At 42.6% G+C, this 16554-nt stretch overlaps 3 protein-coding genes across 5 annotated transcripts in view; 1 reads left to right on the forward strand and 2 right to left on the reverse strand.

Annotated features, from left to right (window-relative positions):
- znf488 (zinc finger protein 488) overlaps nt 1-2435 on the reverse strand; it is a 25898-nt gene extending 23463 nt beyond the window's left edge. The window contains exons 1-2 of one of the 2 annotated variants that reach the window (XM_088305365.1): nt 2126-2435; nt 1792-1947 (exon numbers count right to left, since the gene is read on the reverse strand). In XM_088305365.1, the coding sequence (XP_088161491.1) occupies nt 1792-1856 (65 nt within the window). In that variant the 5' untranslated portion in view covers nt 1857-1947; nt 2126-2435. The remainder of the gene's footprint in view (nt 1-1791; nt 1948-2125) is intronic. The other variant, XM_088305364.1, reaches the window with a different exon arrangement.
- Nucleotides 1-5576, forward strand: part of antxr1d (ANTXR cell adhesion molecule 1d) — a 24208-nt gene extending 18632 nt beyond the window's left edge. The window contains exon 18 of one of the 2 annotated variants that reach the window (XM_088305363.1): nt 1630-4338. In XM_088305363.1, the coding sequence (XP_088161489.1) occupies nt 1630-1746 (117 nt within the window). In that variant the 3' untranslated portion in view covers nt 1747-4338. Of the gene's footprint in view, nt 1-1629; nt 4339-4554 lie in introns of those variants that run through there. The other variant, XM_088305362.1, reaches the window with a different exon arrangement.
- Nucleotides 5577-5982: 406 nt separating this feature from the next.
- On the reverse strand, nt 5983-16462 carry rrp12 (ribosomal RNA processing 12 homolog). The gene is made up of 34 exons (XM_088305360.1): nt 16293-16462; nt 15574-15803; nt 15396-15479; nt 15141-15217; nt 14956-15061; nt 14762-14878; nt 14550-14688; nt 14357-14484; nt 14187-14285; nt 14009-14100; nt 13820-13931; nt 13038-13138; nt 12837-12951; nt 12346-12488; nt 12139-12260; nt 11998-12062; nt 11728-11890; nt 11509-11663; nt 11361-11428; nt 10470-10563; nt 10241-10399; nt 10061-10141; nt 9880-9985; nt 9517-9624; nt 9181-9338; nt 8999-9090; nt 8485-8640; nt 8256-8422; nt 7680-7790; nt 7556-7602; nt 7386-7461; nt 6672-6739; nt 6409-6491; nt 5983-6330 (listed from the first exon to the last, which is right to left on the reverse strand). Exons 1-34 carry the CDS (start codon nt 16429-16431, stop codon nt 6228-6230), a joined length of 3864 nt encoding a protein of 1287 aa, XP_088161486.1. The 5' UTR covers nt 16432-16462; the 3' UTR covers nt 5983-6227.
- Between the last annotated feature and the right edge of the window lie 92 nt (nt 16463-16554).

Here is a 16554-nt window from a genome sequence, read left to right on the forward strand (position 1 = left end):
ATGTAACAGTATGCGTCTATAGTCACCATCAATGGATTTAGGCTCCACTTGGTCACTTTTTTTTTTTTCTTCTTCTTCCGAGCTGCACAATTGATCTTTGTGAGGAAAGAAGTTTTTCGAGGGTTTTCTCAGTCACTTCACAGAGATGCCCCAACAATGAGCACAACTGCCTTCATGCCCCATTAACTGAGAAAAATGAAACTACTCTTCACATATATACAAAAGGCGGAGGAAAGGGAAGGGGGGGGGCGGGTGCACTTTTGCAGCAAGTGAGAGCAGCATTCCGCTGAAAAGCCTGGCAAATATAAAAGATCGCGTTGACTTGTCGTTAAAGAGCCGCTGTCAGTCGAGCTTTGCGTAGTGACAAATATGGAACAAAAAGCAATAAACGTGCGAGGTCAAAGACAACGTGTTAAAATGCAAGAAATGGAAGCAGAATGACACAGCAAAATTCAACCGCAAAGCCTTGCCAACACGATCACCAACAAGCTCTCGAACCAAACAAAAAAAACTAAGACTCGCGCGATCTGTGATGCATGGAGCCAATGATGTTTACATGGCACGAAATAAAACCCGACTGGTCCTTCTGCAGCCATGCAAAGACTGTTGGCGAACCGGAAATCATGCAAAGCCATTTTTCTTCAACTATGTTGTCCCCATTTTTTTTTTCACGGTCCTCTTACCATATATTAAAAACATTAATTAATTGAATAATTCATCTTTGAATAAACAGATTTATTAGACATAAATGTTTTGCTTTTATAGGTTAGGATTACAGGAAAATAAAAGCAAATGGACCATCAATTAATATGAAAGACAGTTTATTTCCAATATGTATAAGAATTGGCGTTGTTAATTTACTAAACACTTTCACTTACGGTCTTTTAAATGAACAATGTAACAACTTTGAAAAATTCTACCAAAAAAAAAAAAGGCGTCAGTAAGTCATAAATTTGATTCGAACATTTTATGCTTCATGAAACAAGAATACAGTGTGGAAACACAGACTGGACTTCTTCAGTACCGGGCTAATCTCAACACCACATAAATGAAAACATAAAAATAAAGTCCATTCTGCTCCACCGTGATTTGAATTTGATATTTTTTTCTGAAATTGAACTGAGGTTCCACTTTCAGAAATTAATTGTAAGAATTGTAAAATAGGGTAACATTGTTACCAAAATATGATTCCCCAAATAAGTGTATGACCAATAAATACAACTTTAGTCGAAGTTGAATAAATTCCCCCGGGAGCGGGAGTACTGCCTTGAACCCCCGCAGAAACTATTTATATGATGGAAAACATATCCTTTTTTAAAGACTGATAAACTAAAGTGGCAAAAAGCACAACAAAGCAGGAAAGATTATTGAGCATCTATTCAGGGGAGTGCTCCTTCAGCTTTCTCCCCGCATTACTTTTACCTCGCTGCATCTGCAAACGGCCATCAGCGTGCTACCACTTTCTGCCACACACTGTCTTTGCATTTCATGTCTGTGCTGCATGTGTGTGCGCTTGTCACTGTAATTGTGTGTCAGCACTGCCGAGTGAGCGTCACACAAACAGATGGGCAGTTTAAAGGCCACGAGCCATATTGTGACACAAGTGATTCCCTTCTTTTGTCCCCACAGCTGATGGCACGGATGCTCCGTCACACAGTACGGCAGAGACCAGAGGGTCGCCCCGCCATCCTGCCCCCCCTCCCCCTCCCGCCAACCCGCGTCCGTCACCCAATCACTTTGCTTTAAAGCCTCACTTCGCCCTAATTTCATCCAACACATTTCATCACTCACCTCTTTAAGGCTCGACTTTTGTCGTCTGCCACACGTCCAAAGCATCCATCCATCCATCCATCCATCGCTTATTCCATTCAAGATAAAGCGGGAGCCTCCCCTGGTTGATTTTGAACTGCTCGCCACACAAATCAATCACAGGGCCACTTGGTTAGTCTGCGTAGAATAAAAATTGGAAAACATCTTCAAATATAAGTCTTTTCTTTATCTTGCATGTATTCAAGTATGTTTGTTACCAGTGCAACTTAAAAAGTTGCCATTGAATTTGGATACATTTGCACATGACATAAAGACAAGCGAATTGGTTATGAGCTGTACTTGGGTTCTTACTCACAATTTTCTTTGTGAAAAAGTGTCCATGGTGAATTATTCCATTGTGGAGGCAAAGATTTATTAGAAGAAGGCCTTGATTTGTCCATGTTTGGTTCTGGAATAACCGTAGTGATATGTTACAATTTATGTTAAGTAAAACTTTAAAGCAAAACAAAAATATCAACTAAGGAGGAATGCAGCTAAAATCAGATCGGGCAAAATACAAGCATAGTGTGCTTGCTTTGCGATTTTTTCCGTGTGCTGACTCGTCTCCTGGTATCTCTTCCACGCTCTGGACAATTTATGCTAGGCGACACAGGAGGACTTGTTTAGCAAAAGTCCTTTCCACCTGTTGTCTGTTTAATACGGGGGCCGAGAAATGTCATAATTGCAAAAGCCACAACAACAACGAATTACATCGCGATTGCAAAAGCCACGAAACCCAGGCAAAAGCTACAACTGAAGTGACCGAAACTCCCGCCGGGATGGGAAAAGACGAAAAGCTGGAATAGTGATAAAAATAAAATATATAACGTAAGACGTTATTCATACTGTTTTTCAAAGTATTTATTGATAATTTTTGTCCGCTTGTACGACGTGTTCAATGTATACGAGAGGACAGTTGTCACTGCCAGCCACGTATTAGACGTTGCTAACGTTGAGTGGAGATAAAACAAAGCTGAGGTGCTAAAATGCGGTTTTGATAAGCGAAGTTGGAAAAAAAATCGCTGAAGTAAAATTGATATTTATTGACATCGTGCTTTTTAAAGTGTTGTAGCGACTTGGAAAATAGTTCACAAGTTCTGTGGTTTCCTGTTCTCTGGGGAGTCTGTGAAGGCAACAGCGGGAGGTAAGAAATGAGGGAGGAAAGACTGTTTTCTTGACAGGCGCTTGTCGGCGTCGTGTTGGTAGTCTCGGCGTGGTTACCGGCCAACAGTAACCCTTTTTTTGTGAAAAGAAATTGCGGCTGGGTCGATAATATTGTGTAGACGTACGACTTAGAATTGTTGACTCCAAAATAAGATGTGCTGCACTCATCCAGCAAAGATGCGATAAAAAGGAAGGGATAGAAATTTCGAAATATTTTGATTTATCAATAGTCTCTCTAACGAGTGTCATTTTCAGTCAGAAAAAGTTTTATTGGTTGCCAGTTTCTTTTTCTTCCTAAAACGCAAATTCTTTTGTCTTTTTGCAGAATCCTCCCTTACCTTCCTGTCTGTTTATTCATGAGCCAGAGGGTTCATTCAGGCCATATGTTGTGGCGGCGGCATGCTCACACACAAAACACAAAACACACTCATATTCATGAGCTTGTGTTCTCATTGTGTCCATATGCTCTCGCTGGTGTTGTACTGCTGCTCCCAAACCGGCCCGTTCTCTGCAGCCCGTTGACAAGACCCCGGCGGTCACCCCCCACCCCAAGGCAGCCCTCCTCTCCCCAAGCAGACTGACCCCAATCAATTACGCAGCCCCTCATATACATGCGTTTGCACAATGGCGCCCCTCAAGCCACAAAGCTACTGCTGCCCGGGCCATCTAAATGGCCCCTGTGTGACTTTAGGGCCTCTCTGTTTAATAAGGTGTTATAATCAGACCACCAAGGACACAGAGAGCTCCCTCTTCATCCCTCACAACAACACCGACTTTGCAACCAGCCATCAATGAGAACAATAAGAGAAGCGTCCCACTCTTTGCTGCCTTGTAAATCATGCTTAGCACCCTCTGTTAACTATTGTGGGCATATTTGGAAATGCCTCTTTATGTTGCCAACGCATAACAAGACATAAAGCGCTTTCTGTTGGGTGTCGCAGCACAGGAGGAGGAAAGGGAAAGACTGCGTAAGTGTGTGTGCCTAATTTTGTGAGCTATTGTGGCGCAGGTGTGAAAGGGAAGACAGGCGGGCCTCTGTCCGCCGTCAAACACTCTCGCTTCTGTCCGCACAAGTGGAGACGCGACTCGCTTAGGCAGTCGCTTAGCTGCAACGGCGCTAGTTCTCTTCAAAATGCGAAACAGTAAAGCCTTAAATCTTTTTCCAAAAAAAATAAATTTTTGTCCATTGATGGACTTTTATCCCCCGTAACTGACACACATTATTATCACATTAAAAAATAAAACAAGGATCTTGTGTCTTTTAAACAAGATAGAATAGCCTGCTAGCTTAATGCTAATGCTAATTAGCTCTTACATTATGTGGTGGTGATATAATCTTTGAAGCCAGGGCTCACCAAACCTTTTGAAGCTGACCTCTTCATGGTTGCTGATGAGTGTGATGAGCTCCAAGTTTTTTCCTAAAACAGGCACCAGTTTGGTGATTTGTGTTTTAAGCAGGCGGCACGATGGACGACCGGTTAGCACGATGGAAATGAATGGAGACAGCCGGACAGACAGACAAAGACGTGAAACCAAAGTGTTGTTTTTTTTTTTTTTAACATTTCTGTTGCGTCTTTCCAGGGCCGCTGCATACGCTTCCACCGGGTGAAAGGCGACGAATCTGCCAGCTACGCCCGCGCCGCCCCCTCTCCTCCATCCTCCCCCCTTCCCACCGCTTCCCTTCCTCCCGCGCCCACCGAGCAGCGACCCTTGGTCTCCAACTCTGTCCCCCGAACCAAGCCGCCTTCCAGAGGGCCCCGCACCACGCCTCCGTCACGCACACCCCCTCCCGTGGCACGACCCCCTCCCGGGCCACCACCATCCCGCGCACCCCCGGGACCACCGCCTTCCAGACCCCCTCCCAGGCTGTGATGATGATGATGATGATGATGCAAGTGGTCCAAGTCCTGCAAGCCTGTGGGCTTTGTTGCTGGACAGCAAAAACATTCTCAAAAAAAATATTCTCACAGCATGTAGAAGTCCATCCGCGATAGTTTCTAGATCAGGGGGTGATGTGAATTCTCTAATTTTCAGTGAATTTAAAATGCATGTTTTTAGGGTGTTGGAGAGATTCCAACCAAGAACCTCCAAAGTGTGAGGCAGACGTGCTTAGCATTCGATAAACGGTTTGATTGTTGCATCATTTTTTTTAGTTTGTCCTCTCATAGGAAAAAGATTCCCCACCCTTTCTGGAATGTGTAGAATGTCATGGATGAGTAACTTGTTTAGTTTTGTTACAGGAGATTTTCATAAAAACAAGAGTGTTGTAATGAATAAGAAGATTTTTTTAAAAATGTAGACTACCCTCGCCGATCTTTTTACATTTCCCAACCAACTAAAATTTGTGTTGCAACTGCAGGGCAGTTTCTACAGATTTTATTTATTTTAATAGCCTTGGTTGAGTTCAACACTTGGGTTTCTTTTTTTTTTTTACTTTTTAATGCACGCAAGCCCTTCAGACTGACATACATTTGTGGTCTTTTTACAACTTTAGTACTAAAGATTGCCTTGTGCTTTTCTCTTCACTTCATTTACTGACTGAAATGATCATTTGCATTATTTCTGTATTAACAACTTCAATAAACTAATTAGTTTTGGTTTTATTTTATGAGTCACCTTTTTCATCTCATAAAAGTGATACATTTTCACAATATTCAGATGTTTTTGTAGAAATATGCTTGCGAGGTGGTTTATGACATTTAGTGCTGCAATTAAACAAATTGACTTTTAACTGCTGCCAGGACACTAATAATGCATTTGTGACATTTATGGAGTCGCAATGCAAAAGCAGAGGTTTTTTTTTGGAGTGTATTCAAAGTCATATTTTAAGTTTAAATGTTAGGAGAGGGTAAGCAAGGTAAAGGTTCAAGGTAAGCAGAGATGCTTCACATTTTGTTGGACGCAAATTAAATCCTGATAGTCACTGACACTGGAATTCGGATGACAACATGTCACAGACAAATGGAACTCTAATCAGTTTTGATAACAAAAAAAAATCATATGCATGTCTCCTTTAAAAGATGTTTTTTATTTTTTATTCACGCATGATCTCACCTACGAGCCAACACTGCCCTCAGGTGGCAAAGAAAGGAAATACATAATACTTAGTCTTTGTATCTGCATAGACTCAATGTGAAGAGAATTAGTATTAATAGCGGCAGTTCAAAAACAAACTGATGTCCTCTTCACATGCACACAAGCGAAACGTCACCAAACAAACATTTGGAACTTGTTCGAAGAGTCATCCATGATCTTCAGGCTCTCCTCTTGCCCTTCTGCTTTTTTCGCCCTGACAGTGCCCCCTTCTGCGCTCCTCTCACCATGCCCTTGAACTGGCCCTGCAGCTTAGCCCGCTTCCTGTTTGACGAATACACGCACACGCCATGTCACAAATATCCTTCAAGAATAACGTGGTTTCCAAAGTAGCGTTCATACCTGCGATTGAGCTGGGCCTTCCGAAGGGGGACGTAAGCGTAAGGGTCCAGTTTGCCTGTCTTCTTAACATCCCCTTTTCCTTTCTGCCAATAAATGAATAAATAAATAAATAAATCCTTCACTGCCAATCCAGGTAAAACGAATATACTTTTTGACGTCTAGAATCGTCGTGAATGAGATAAATAAATTAAAAATGATATATATATATATAAAAATATATATAAAAATCTGTTGAGGTGTTTTCTACGTGATGCTTGCCTCACCTTTGACTTATACTCCGATCCAAAGTCTCTGCTGCCTCCCAAAGGTCTGTGGATGCCCGAACCACCAGCTGAGTAAAAACATGAAAAATTCCATTAATTCATTCCATGTAAATGGTAGGAATTTTCCTACAAAATATAGGAAATGTAAATACTTGATGAATTACTTTGCCAAATTGTCTCCTTTGATCAACAAACAGATGATCAAAATAATAAAAATAAACTTGTATGTAAATAGACATTTTCAAGCAATGCAAGAATCTGAATCAATGACCATACATGTTTTTGCACTTAATCACAAAAATAAAATTAATGCCGTTCATTTTTAAAGATGGGCAACGGGATACAATTGTTTGCTGATCCAAAAATAGGTTGTAATAATTAATTTCATACCAGCAAATACCAAGAATATTTATTCAATCACTTTTACAATTATTCATGAAAATAATTTGTACAATAATATTTGAAAATGTTTTCTTCTCAATAGTTAAATTGGATCTTTTTCTATTTTAACTTCATGCCAAAATCCTAATAATCTTTACACCATTTTATGTGCTAGTTATTCAGTTTTTTTTCCAAACAATTTTTTTTTTCAGTTTGGCTTGCTCAAAACTTGCATTTTGTATGCAGCCGTACAACAAACTCAACATAATCAACAAGATTCATTCCAATTAAACAAAAAACGCTTAAGCCCCTTCTGCCTATACTAGAGTGTACCTTTGTACTTTTTATGTGAATCGGTGTCCATTTCATCAAAGTTGCCATCTCGAAGTTTCCTCTTTTGGGACTTTTTCTACAATAAAAGAAAACAAGTGAATATTAACTTTGTGAATCTGCAGTTCATCGTGTTGGCCTTTTGGTGGTACATCATGGCGAAAAACACTCACACTCTTCACTCCAGCTTCTTCCAGAATATCCTGCATTTCGTCGTCATCTGTGAGACGTGGTGAATTATTCGAACATTTGTGGGTGCTTAGAAAGAAGAACAAAAAAAAAGTGGGTGCCTGCTACCTTTCTGGTCATTGTCGTCGTCGTCTTCTGTGATCATCAGCCGCCCATCTGACGTCACCTTAAAGCCATGCGCCGCCGCCTTGGCGCTTTTTTTCTTCTCTGGGTTGGTGGCTGGCAGAGGCAAAATATTCCGGAGTCAAAATTGAAAAATTATGCAAAGTAGAGGTGGCTTTTTATTTTGGAACTTTTCAATAGATTTTGACTTGAGATGCTGTGTTAAATTATTTATTCACACAAATATATATTTTAAGAGTAAATTCAGATGAGATCATAATTTCAATATTTATAATTTTTGTGACATTTGTAGTTGGCCCCGTGGAGGTTGGGAAAATTTAAAGAAAACAAATAGATCAACAGATTAATAAATGATTAAAAAGTTTGAGAGTAAACTTCAAAGGGATAGCAACTAACAGATTGAAGCAGCTTTTTGGCAAAATCTTTTACCAATTTTGCCAATCTACTGCCTGAAGTAAAAACAAATGTTTATTTTATTGTATTAATGTAAATACTGTATGAAAATACACAGTACATCAATGAAAATATAAAAATATATATTAATTAGTGTATTTCTTTTACCAAGCACTCTTTGTGAAACTTTGGAGTCCAAAAAGTTAAGCGGGTCGTCATCCTCTCCCTCTTTTAGCCAAGCCCGACCCTTCTGCTGCTTCCCGCCTTTCTTCTTCCCGGCCTTGCCTTCGTCCTCCGACGGCTCGCTGTCTGACCCCGCCAGGATGTCCTCAATACTGACAAGACAAAAGCAACGAGGTTTCACATTGAACGCGAGATCGACAACTACGTGTTGTACCTGTCATTGGCGACTTTGGGAGTCTCGTCTTCACTGTCTGAGTCTTCCTGCTGCTCCGCTGCTTGTTTCTTTCTCTTATTGCGAGCCTCCGTCTTGCGTATGTTGGCCAGAACTTTGTGGAATTCAAGAGGTAGCATCCTCTTCACCACTTCGAACCTGCACACAACAGCCCTCAGTGACGCCTTCCAAAGAAAAACGGCACGCTACACAAATAGAGTTCAACTGTTTTTGTATGTAGATTTTGGGCTTTGGATTTAATTTCGTTTTGATGGTGTAACAGGACAACGATCACATCGAAGACGCAGAGCTTTAAGTTTGGGCACGTAATGTGAGATTTTTTTCAAATTTGAAATACAAGCCTTGTAATAATACAAATTGGAAAACACATTTCTTTTCAAAAGTTCATTTAGCTACATTATATACAGTTCTCCAATTTGTGAAATGAAAAATTTCTTCTTCCATTAAGTGAGCACACACACACAGAAAATGAAAAATAGATTCCTCCATGCCTTACCCAAACTTCCGGATAAACTTGGTGAAGATGTTCTTGAGCTTGACTCTGAAGTGTCTCCTTGCGTCATCGGTTATGCTCCCAATCCCGTCCAACTAGCACGAAAACAAACATTATGACACAAGACTCCACGTTATTAACGATATGATCCACTGTGAGATATTAACCACGTGTCCCGCTCGTACCATGAGAGTGAGGTGCGACGACAACGTCTGGGTGTCCAGGATAAAAAGGATGACCTTGATGAAGCTCAGCGCCGCTTTGACCACTTCTCGGGTGCGAGAGGGCAGCAGGATGCAGATGTTGCGCAGAAGCTGCGCCATGGTGGACACCTCAATAGAGTCTGACATAAATAACCACAGGATTTGATTGGACTCTTACAGTGCATAGAATTAGTCCACACACCACACTGCTTTTTTTTATTTATATAAAAATCGCACGCTTAAAGCGGTGTATAGACTTAACTCATTCACTGCCATTGACGGATATAGACGCCAAAAAGCACATTCATTCATACATACCTTTATACTCGTACACCAGTCGTGTGAGTGCCAACACGGTGCAGGTGAGCATGGTGACGGAGCCTGTGAGGCCTACATACACCATCACCAGATACTGCCCGATGGCCTCTAAAACACACACACACACACACACACATTGTTAGTCAGCGAACCTTCTCCAACAAAGTCAACAACTTGATTTGTTCACAACTTGGTTAAAAACTTGCCAAAGATTTCCATCTACATCATGTGCCAGTATGACATCAGGAATGATGAATTTGGGACCCGCAAGTATGCGACAACACAACAACTTTGAACATCAACTGCCGCTGACATTTAACAGCATGTTCTTCAAATTTCCTTTACTCGATTTTGTTAGTTTACCTTTCGCATTCCCGCAGAAGCGCACAAACGCGTTTCCTATTTCCACCAGCAGGGTGTACGCATTCTTGCGAGCGCCCACCGACATTTCCTTGGTACATATGATCACCTGAAGAAGAGAGCGTCCTTTAGAAATGGGACGGATCAATGCTTGCACATTGTTTGTTAGCGTATGTTTGGGTACCTCTGGCAGCAGCGAGGTGATGAAGTCTTTGTGCTCTTCATCGAGTCTTTTCGTGATGTGGATCACACACTTCAGTCGAGGCTAAGGAGAATTACAGTGAAAAAATATAGACGCAATAACTATCGCACCAGGCGTACCTGATGTTAAATTCTACCCGTGTGTTTTGTACTCTCTTCTCACCCTTTTTGCCGGCGATGAAGCACTTTTCAGCGTCTCCAGCAAGACCACCTTTAAAGTCTCCAGATTGGCCACCACAAACGACTTGCACTCGTCTCGCTCCCCCGCGCACATCTCCTCGAGCACGCGGTACGCCTTCTTCTGCATGCCCGGTTCTTTAATCTGAGCGAGAACAAGGACGGACGGGTGAGAGGACTTGGAAAAGCGTTTCAAGCCTGCAACGCGCACAAACCTCCAAATATGGCCTGATGAGCTCAAATGTCTTTGTCAACGTTAGCTGATCCAAGAAGGGCGCCATGGCAATCACGAGGTCCATCATTGACAACCTGAAAAGTAGCAGAGAGCGATAGAACTCCACATCTGATAAACGGCGTTTCCTCAAATAGTGACCCAATTAGTCAGCGGGTGCCTCATTCATGTGCGACTACTGAATGCCTCCCTCCAATCGTTTCCTCACGGGAAATAAAATGAATAGTATCGTATTTTCCGGACTATAAGCTGCTATTTTTTTTCCTAGATTTTGAACCACGCAGCTTTTCTTTGGAATTTTATTTCACCAGTAGGGGGCGCTCTAGAGTTTAGAAAATACGCTAAATATTTTTTTTCCTCTTGGGTCTTTTCTGTTTTAATCAGCAAAGTTGTTGCCGTGTTAAAAAGGCTCTGTTTTAACAATCTGTTGATGTACCTTTATGTGCATTCACAGTATAAAATCGTTCTCTCCATGCAGTAAACAACTAATTGTTTTCAATATAGAAAACCCGGGTGCGGCCTGTATATAATTATTTTTTGTTTGTTCCCCCCACCCCAAAAAAAAGAGTTGCTGCGCATTGTAGTCCGGAAAATGCGTTCGTAGTATGCAGCAAGGATCACAGTTTGTTGATACGATTCTTCATTAATGGACAAATTAATTGAGATATATTTCTTCATGAAACTAGACATTCATTTTCTGTATATATGTTGAACGATGTGCACAATACAACTTTACCTTTTTTTTTTAAATATTGAAATAAATGCCTCCTCACTAATAGACACACTTGCCAACGACAGTTAAGTAAATAAACCCCCATGGTAGTTTCCTAATCTTACAACATGTAAATGAAACAGTTCTCTGAAATAAACTTACCGGATGAACTCTGCGCTTTCTGTGCTAGTCAATCTCTCGATGGCTTTTTGCAGGAAAGTGTTGATCATCTAAGGGTGATTTGGGGTTTGTTTAGCATGGGCATTTTTAAACACACTTGACACGCATGTTTTTTTTTTTTTAATCAAACCTGCAGTTCAGTGACTGTCAAGTAGACTTTGATGGTGTCCAACATGGCCATCCTGTAGGCTCCGGACTCTCCCTCGGCAGGCTGCTGGCTGTACACGTTGAAAAGGATGGGCAGGAAGTTCTTGGAGAAGAAGCCCACTTGGGCTTTTTCCTCCTCTGCGGACACAGAGAGGTGATCAGAGGCAGCCGCGTGGATACGACTTGAAGAACGACACGGTACCTGTCGCGCAGCTCTTATTGATGATGGTGCGCAGGGCCTGGCAGACGATGAGCCGCAGGTCGGGCCGCTCGTTGATGGCCGTGCCGAGAGAGCGGGCGATGCCCTTAAAGGACACCACCAAATCAACGGGACACGTGCAAAAACCGGGCAGCATGCTCCAAATCTGAAAGACATCATCCACTCGTGTCACTAACGACCATGTCGATTTGTGTCGCAAGTCTGGACAATTCTATTGCGATGGATGTTTTGCTGCATCTCAAAGGACTCAACCTGAAGCTGTAAGATCTGATAGACTTTGGCTTCTAGTTTCTGGCCCGCTTGCTCCAACTCTTCAGCTACAACACAAAAGGATGCCATCATTATCCAGTGTCATGTTTAATTTGATTTTTTTGGACAAATGTTTAGATGTACCTCTCTGCTTGAGTGTGTTGGCGAGAGGGAGGAAATATGAAGTGAAGAAGGCCAGGTGAGTGTTCTTCACATGATCGCGGATGACCGGGACAAGCCAGCTCCGCGGGAACTCCAGGTCGTCACTGAGCACCACAGAAAAAGATACAGTGCAGTAAAAGCCAAACAAAACCTATTATATAATTAGAAGAATTGTGAGCGAGCACTTACTCATAGCCAGTGATGTTTAGAGGCACGACGCCCAACACAACTTCAGGCCCCATGCTCTGAACAGCGCCCCCTACAGCCAGATCCAGCTCGCCACTGTACGGGAACTGAGGAGTGGCTCGCAGGTCGGCAAGAGACTGCAACGACTACGAGCACAGGGGAGAAAAAAAAAATAAGAAATAAACATCCATGAAGTATTTTGTCTTTTTCATTCCTTTTAAGAAGACCCTCCAAAGAGAATCGTTTTCCAGGAGAAAAGATTTTCAAGGACGTTGTCTTCAAATGCAATCACAAAATAAGTAGACATTACTGATTACATTTTCTATTTTTGTCACTTGCATTCCCTCTTATACAGTAGTGGTGAGAAATATTTCTTTACTCAATTACAGAATAACTACATGTCGATTATGGCACAGGCTTTATTTGTGCAAAAACATTTAAAATGAATAAATAAAAAATTCAATCGTATTACATCATATTTACGATCACGGTACCTTGGTCATGACAGGGTGCGCTTGTTTCCCCGCCACTTTGTAGAAGCAGCCGAGTACTTGCAAAACAAAAGGCCAGGAGGCATGGAAGCGATAAGACAAGCCTTCCTCGACGACACTGAAACACACACGCGTAAACGCTTGATGTATTAGCGTCACGGCACTGCCTGCAAATTGTTGCGCAAACGACAAAAGCTCGACTACCGAAACATTTTGAAGACATAGGAGGCGTTTCCTGCCGAGGCGGTGGAAGACACCAAGCCGATTTCCTCCATGCGCGGACCCACGCACTCTGTCAGCAGCGCCTGAAATATGAAACATAAATCTGGAATTGGTAAAGGTTAACGTTTACATTTTTCAAGTACATTGGTTCTCCAAGTTTTGACTCCGAATACGACCATAATGACCACCATGAAAAAAGTAGCACAGTAGGCCTACGTGTACATCAAAAGCAGGGCAGAAGTTCAATTCGTATAATTGGCAACGACAAAGATTCTAATTAGTACAACAGCAGTTACAGTAAAATTATGCAGTTTGAATACGAACACTACACTACTCCAAAATAATGATTCAGTTAAAATACATTATTTCACGCAAGTTAATTAAAAGAAAATGTCAAGCGTACAAAATGAAGCGTTTGATTCAAGTGCACTACTAAAGCGAGCCCGTGTGCCACGATCGCGCAACATTTTTGAGAATCACTGCTTGTGCCGCATTCAAGGAAACTCGGAAATTATTTGTCTATCGCTGCAGACTGTACGATGAGAAATCAGCTTGTGAAAGTGAATTTATCACTTTATAGTTTTCTGGAACAAATTCTACAAACGTAAATTTATTTTGACAAATGATTCACGATAATCAAAAGTCTGCCATAAAAGATCACGCTTTTTATTCGTGATATTTCCACAACTGCCTTTATATACTGTGGATAAAACTACTGTTTACAGTGGACCGTGTGACAATTTTTTTTAATTTCACTTCTTTACCTTGAGCATGTTGGCGGCTGCAGAGACCACCTTCATGTGAGGCGACAACAGGCAGGACATGGTGGCCGAAAAGAGGCGAGGCAGGTGGCCCAGACTCAGCGAGCTCTGCAAACTGCACAAAAGACACACTCGCTCAATGGAACGTCACGACAACTCGCTTGAAAAGATGATTCCTTAAGTGCGTGTTACCATGCCAAGTGGACGTGCGCCTTCTCCATGACGGCGAGCCAAGCCAGCAGAGGCTGCAGGTCATTCTCACTTGGAAGGTAGTCGTACAGAGCCTGTGGGGAAAATTTACAATTCAGATTGTAATAAAGAGCAGGACAACTTTTTTTTGTTTGTTTTGTTTACGTTGCTTCGGTCTTACTGTGATGATTTGTGCATTGAGTTCAGGTGACAGGTTTGAAGCATTTGGCTTCCCGCTGAAGAGTCTGTGGAAGGTCTGCATGGCACTCGCGGTCACCAGCTTCATGCAGAAAAAAAAAACACATCAACAGAAAGGAAGTGGAAATGTTTGTTTTGAAACAACATTCTCACCACATGGCTGAGCGTCATGACTCGCAACAACGTCTCACAACACGACTTGATGGCCCCGACGGGGAACGACGACATCAGCTCCTTCAGGAGGCCCAGCACGTGAAGCGTGGTTGTGTCCTCTCTGCTTCCTGCACAGCGGAAAAAACAAGTTAAACACCTTCATGACCGGCAGATTGAAAACAATTTGGCCGACCTCCCGCTTGCTCCATCTCCTTGATGCAGAACTTGGCCGTGGACGCGGCAACGGGGTGATGGGCCGGCGCTTTGTCTGCGAACAGCAAGTCACTCCCTCGGAGGATGGCGCACACGCCGTGCTGGGCCGCTTTACGTACCTACACGGGCGTGTACGCACAACAATGTCGTGTTAAATAGTTGTCCCCGAAAAATGCAGACGAGTGAACTGACTTTTGGTTTGCTGTGCACGGTGAAGCTGAGGAGGCCGTGATACGCTTGAAGAGTGGACGGGTAAGTCCAGACAGTCACGTCTTGCTTCCTCAACAGAGTAGCCAAGCATGACAAAATCTGAGGAGGACAGCAACAAGATGATCAATTTGATGTGGCTGGAAACGATCAAGGAAAAATAAAGAGGACATATTCACCCATCGGAGAGATGAGGAGCTTTCGGACGAGGACTGCTGGGACATGATGTCCATCAAAGCCTTGGCGGTGTCCGAGAATTTGGACTGGAGCACCGGAGCGGGGACCCTGAAAGCAGCCAATCGCATGCATTCATTTCATTCTTCACCAACTTGACATGAATGCATCCATTTGTGGGAAGGCAAACCTTTTCATTGTGAGGTTGAGGAGGTAGGCCACGGCAGCTTGTGAGTCCGCTGAATCCACCACCTCCAGAGTGGTCATCTAGATACAATGAATTAATTAAACATAATACACCAATTACCCTTGCTTATTTTAGCTTTGGGCCAATTTAAAGCTCACACATCACAAATCTTTGGACTTTAATTGATTTGTGTGCCACGGCATGGATCGTGGTCAACCTTTTACGTATCAATACACAATGCACAGTCAGCACACTTACCAAAGCGGCAAAGTACTCCGTTTCTGTTTCCTTCCCACCCTGGCTGCGGATCACCTCCGTTACAGCGGCCAACACAGCGCAGATCTGCAAAGCAATTCGGAAATTAGGTTGCTTACATCGAAGAAAGCTCAACATGGACGCCAAAAGGTATAGACGTTGCTCTTTGCTCTGTTCATACCTCTTTATGAGCGGCCGAGTTGGATTCCCAGAAACGTTGCACCTTCCTGAAGGTCAGGTTGGAGCAGTCTGAGAGACCGCTGAGGAACGTGCCCGACGTCCTCTCCGACAGCGCCTGATCCGGCTCGTCTTCCATACGTGCATCTTTCTGGCTCGCTGCTTTGATCTGCAGTGGACCTGTTTGCAGCTCATTGTGGAGCTTGAGCGCATCTACCGTCAGATCACTTTTTTCTGTCACAAAAAAAAAAACAGCACGTCACTTCCATGGATCTTACATAATTGTCAATTGAATTTATAGACCAAATATTTGCATTATCCATATTTTATTAAAGTCGTTTAATTTAGTACAACTATCAGGTAAATGATAAATGATAACTGTAATTATAAAATATGCAGTTCTTTTATGAAGGCAATGCACCAAGCAAGTCAAGTCATTCGTCAGTTTTACAGTCATACACTCAGAAGAGCAAAACATTCAATAAACCTGCTCACTACATGACAGTAAGACAGCGGCCTGTGAGAGTTTGAGTTCAACTTAACCAAATACAGCTTCAAATCGGACATTTACGGACTTTCCATGCTTAAAAGAGAAAAACCCAAATAATGTAGAACACTTTTAGAGCTACGCAATTGCATGACATCGATGTGGATTGAATCCAACTGGCTACCAGCAGCTAAAGTTAGCCCAGCCCCTAAACCACGTGCAAAATGAAGCTTTACCGGACGGTCGGCTGAAAAAGCGACTTTTAGCAGCATGTCGATGTCGACTCGTCCGCGGGTTGGAGTCGCTGCAGTGTCCTTTCTTCCATCGTTTGAGTTTCGAGCTCGTCCCGGATCGGAGTTTCCCTGATTTGACCATTTTCAAGCACTCCGTTGCCTGCTGTGTGTACACGGAGCTCCCCGGTCCACATAGACGACTCTGTCGCTCATCTGATGACGTCACAAGACTGCTTCAACCATGTTTTTTCGCCTGAAGAGGGCG

Source organism: Idiotropiscis lumnitzeri, chromosome 9 (genome assembly GCF_059441095.1).
Source record: "Idiotropiscis lumnitzeri isolate Australia: NSW breed Sydney's pygmy pipehorse chromosome 9, RoL_Ilum_1.0, whole genome shotgun sequence".
Taxonomy (NCBI): Eukaryota; Metazoa; Chordata; class Actinopteri; order Syngnathiformes; family Syngnathidae; genus Idiotropiscis; species Idiotropiscis lumnitzeri.

Bases quoted from the DNA above. Each gene is read 5' to 3' on its own strand.
- rrp12 (XM_088305360.1), bottom strand. From the start codon at position 16,431: ATGGTCAAATCAGGGAAACTCCGATCCGGGACGAGCTCGAAACTCAAA. The intron at 10,400-10,469 runs GTTTGTGCGCGT...GTTCTCGCTCAG, and splicing joins TCATCAGGCCATATTTGGAG to ATTAAAGAACCGGGCATGCA. The intron at 9,339-9,516 runs GTATGTATGAAT...TATTTATGTCAG, and splicing joins ACTGGTGTACGAGTATAAAG to ACTCTATTGAGGTGTCCACC.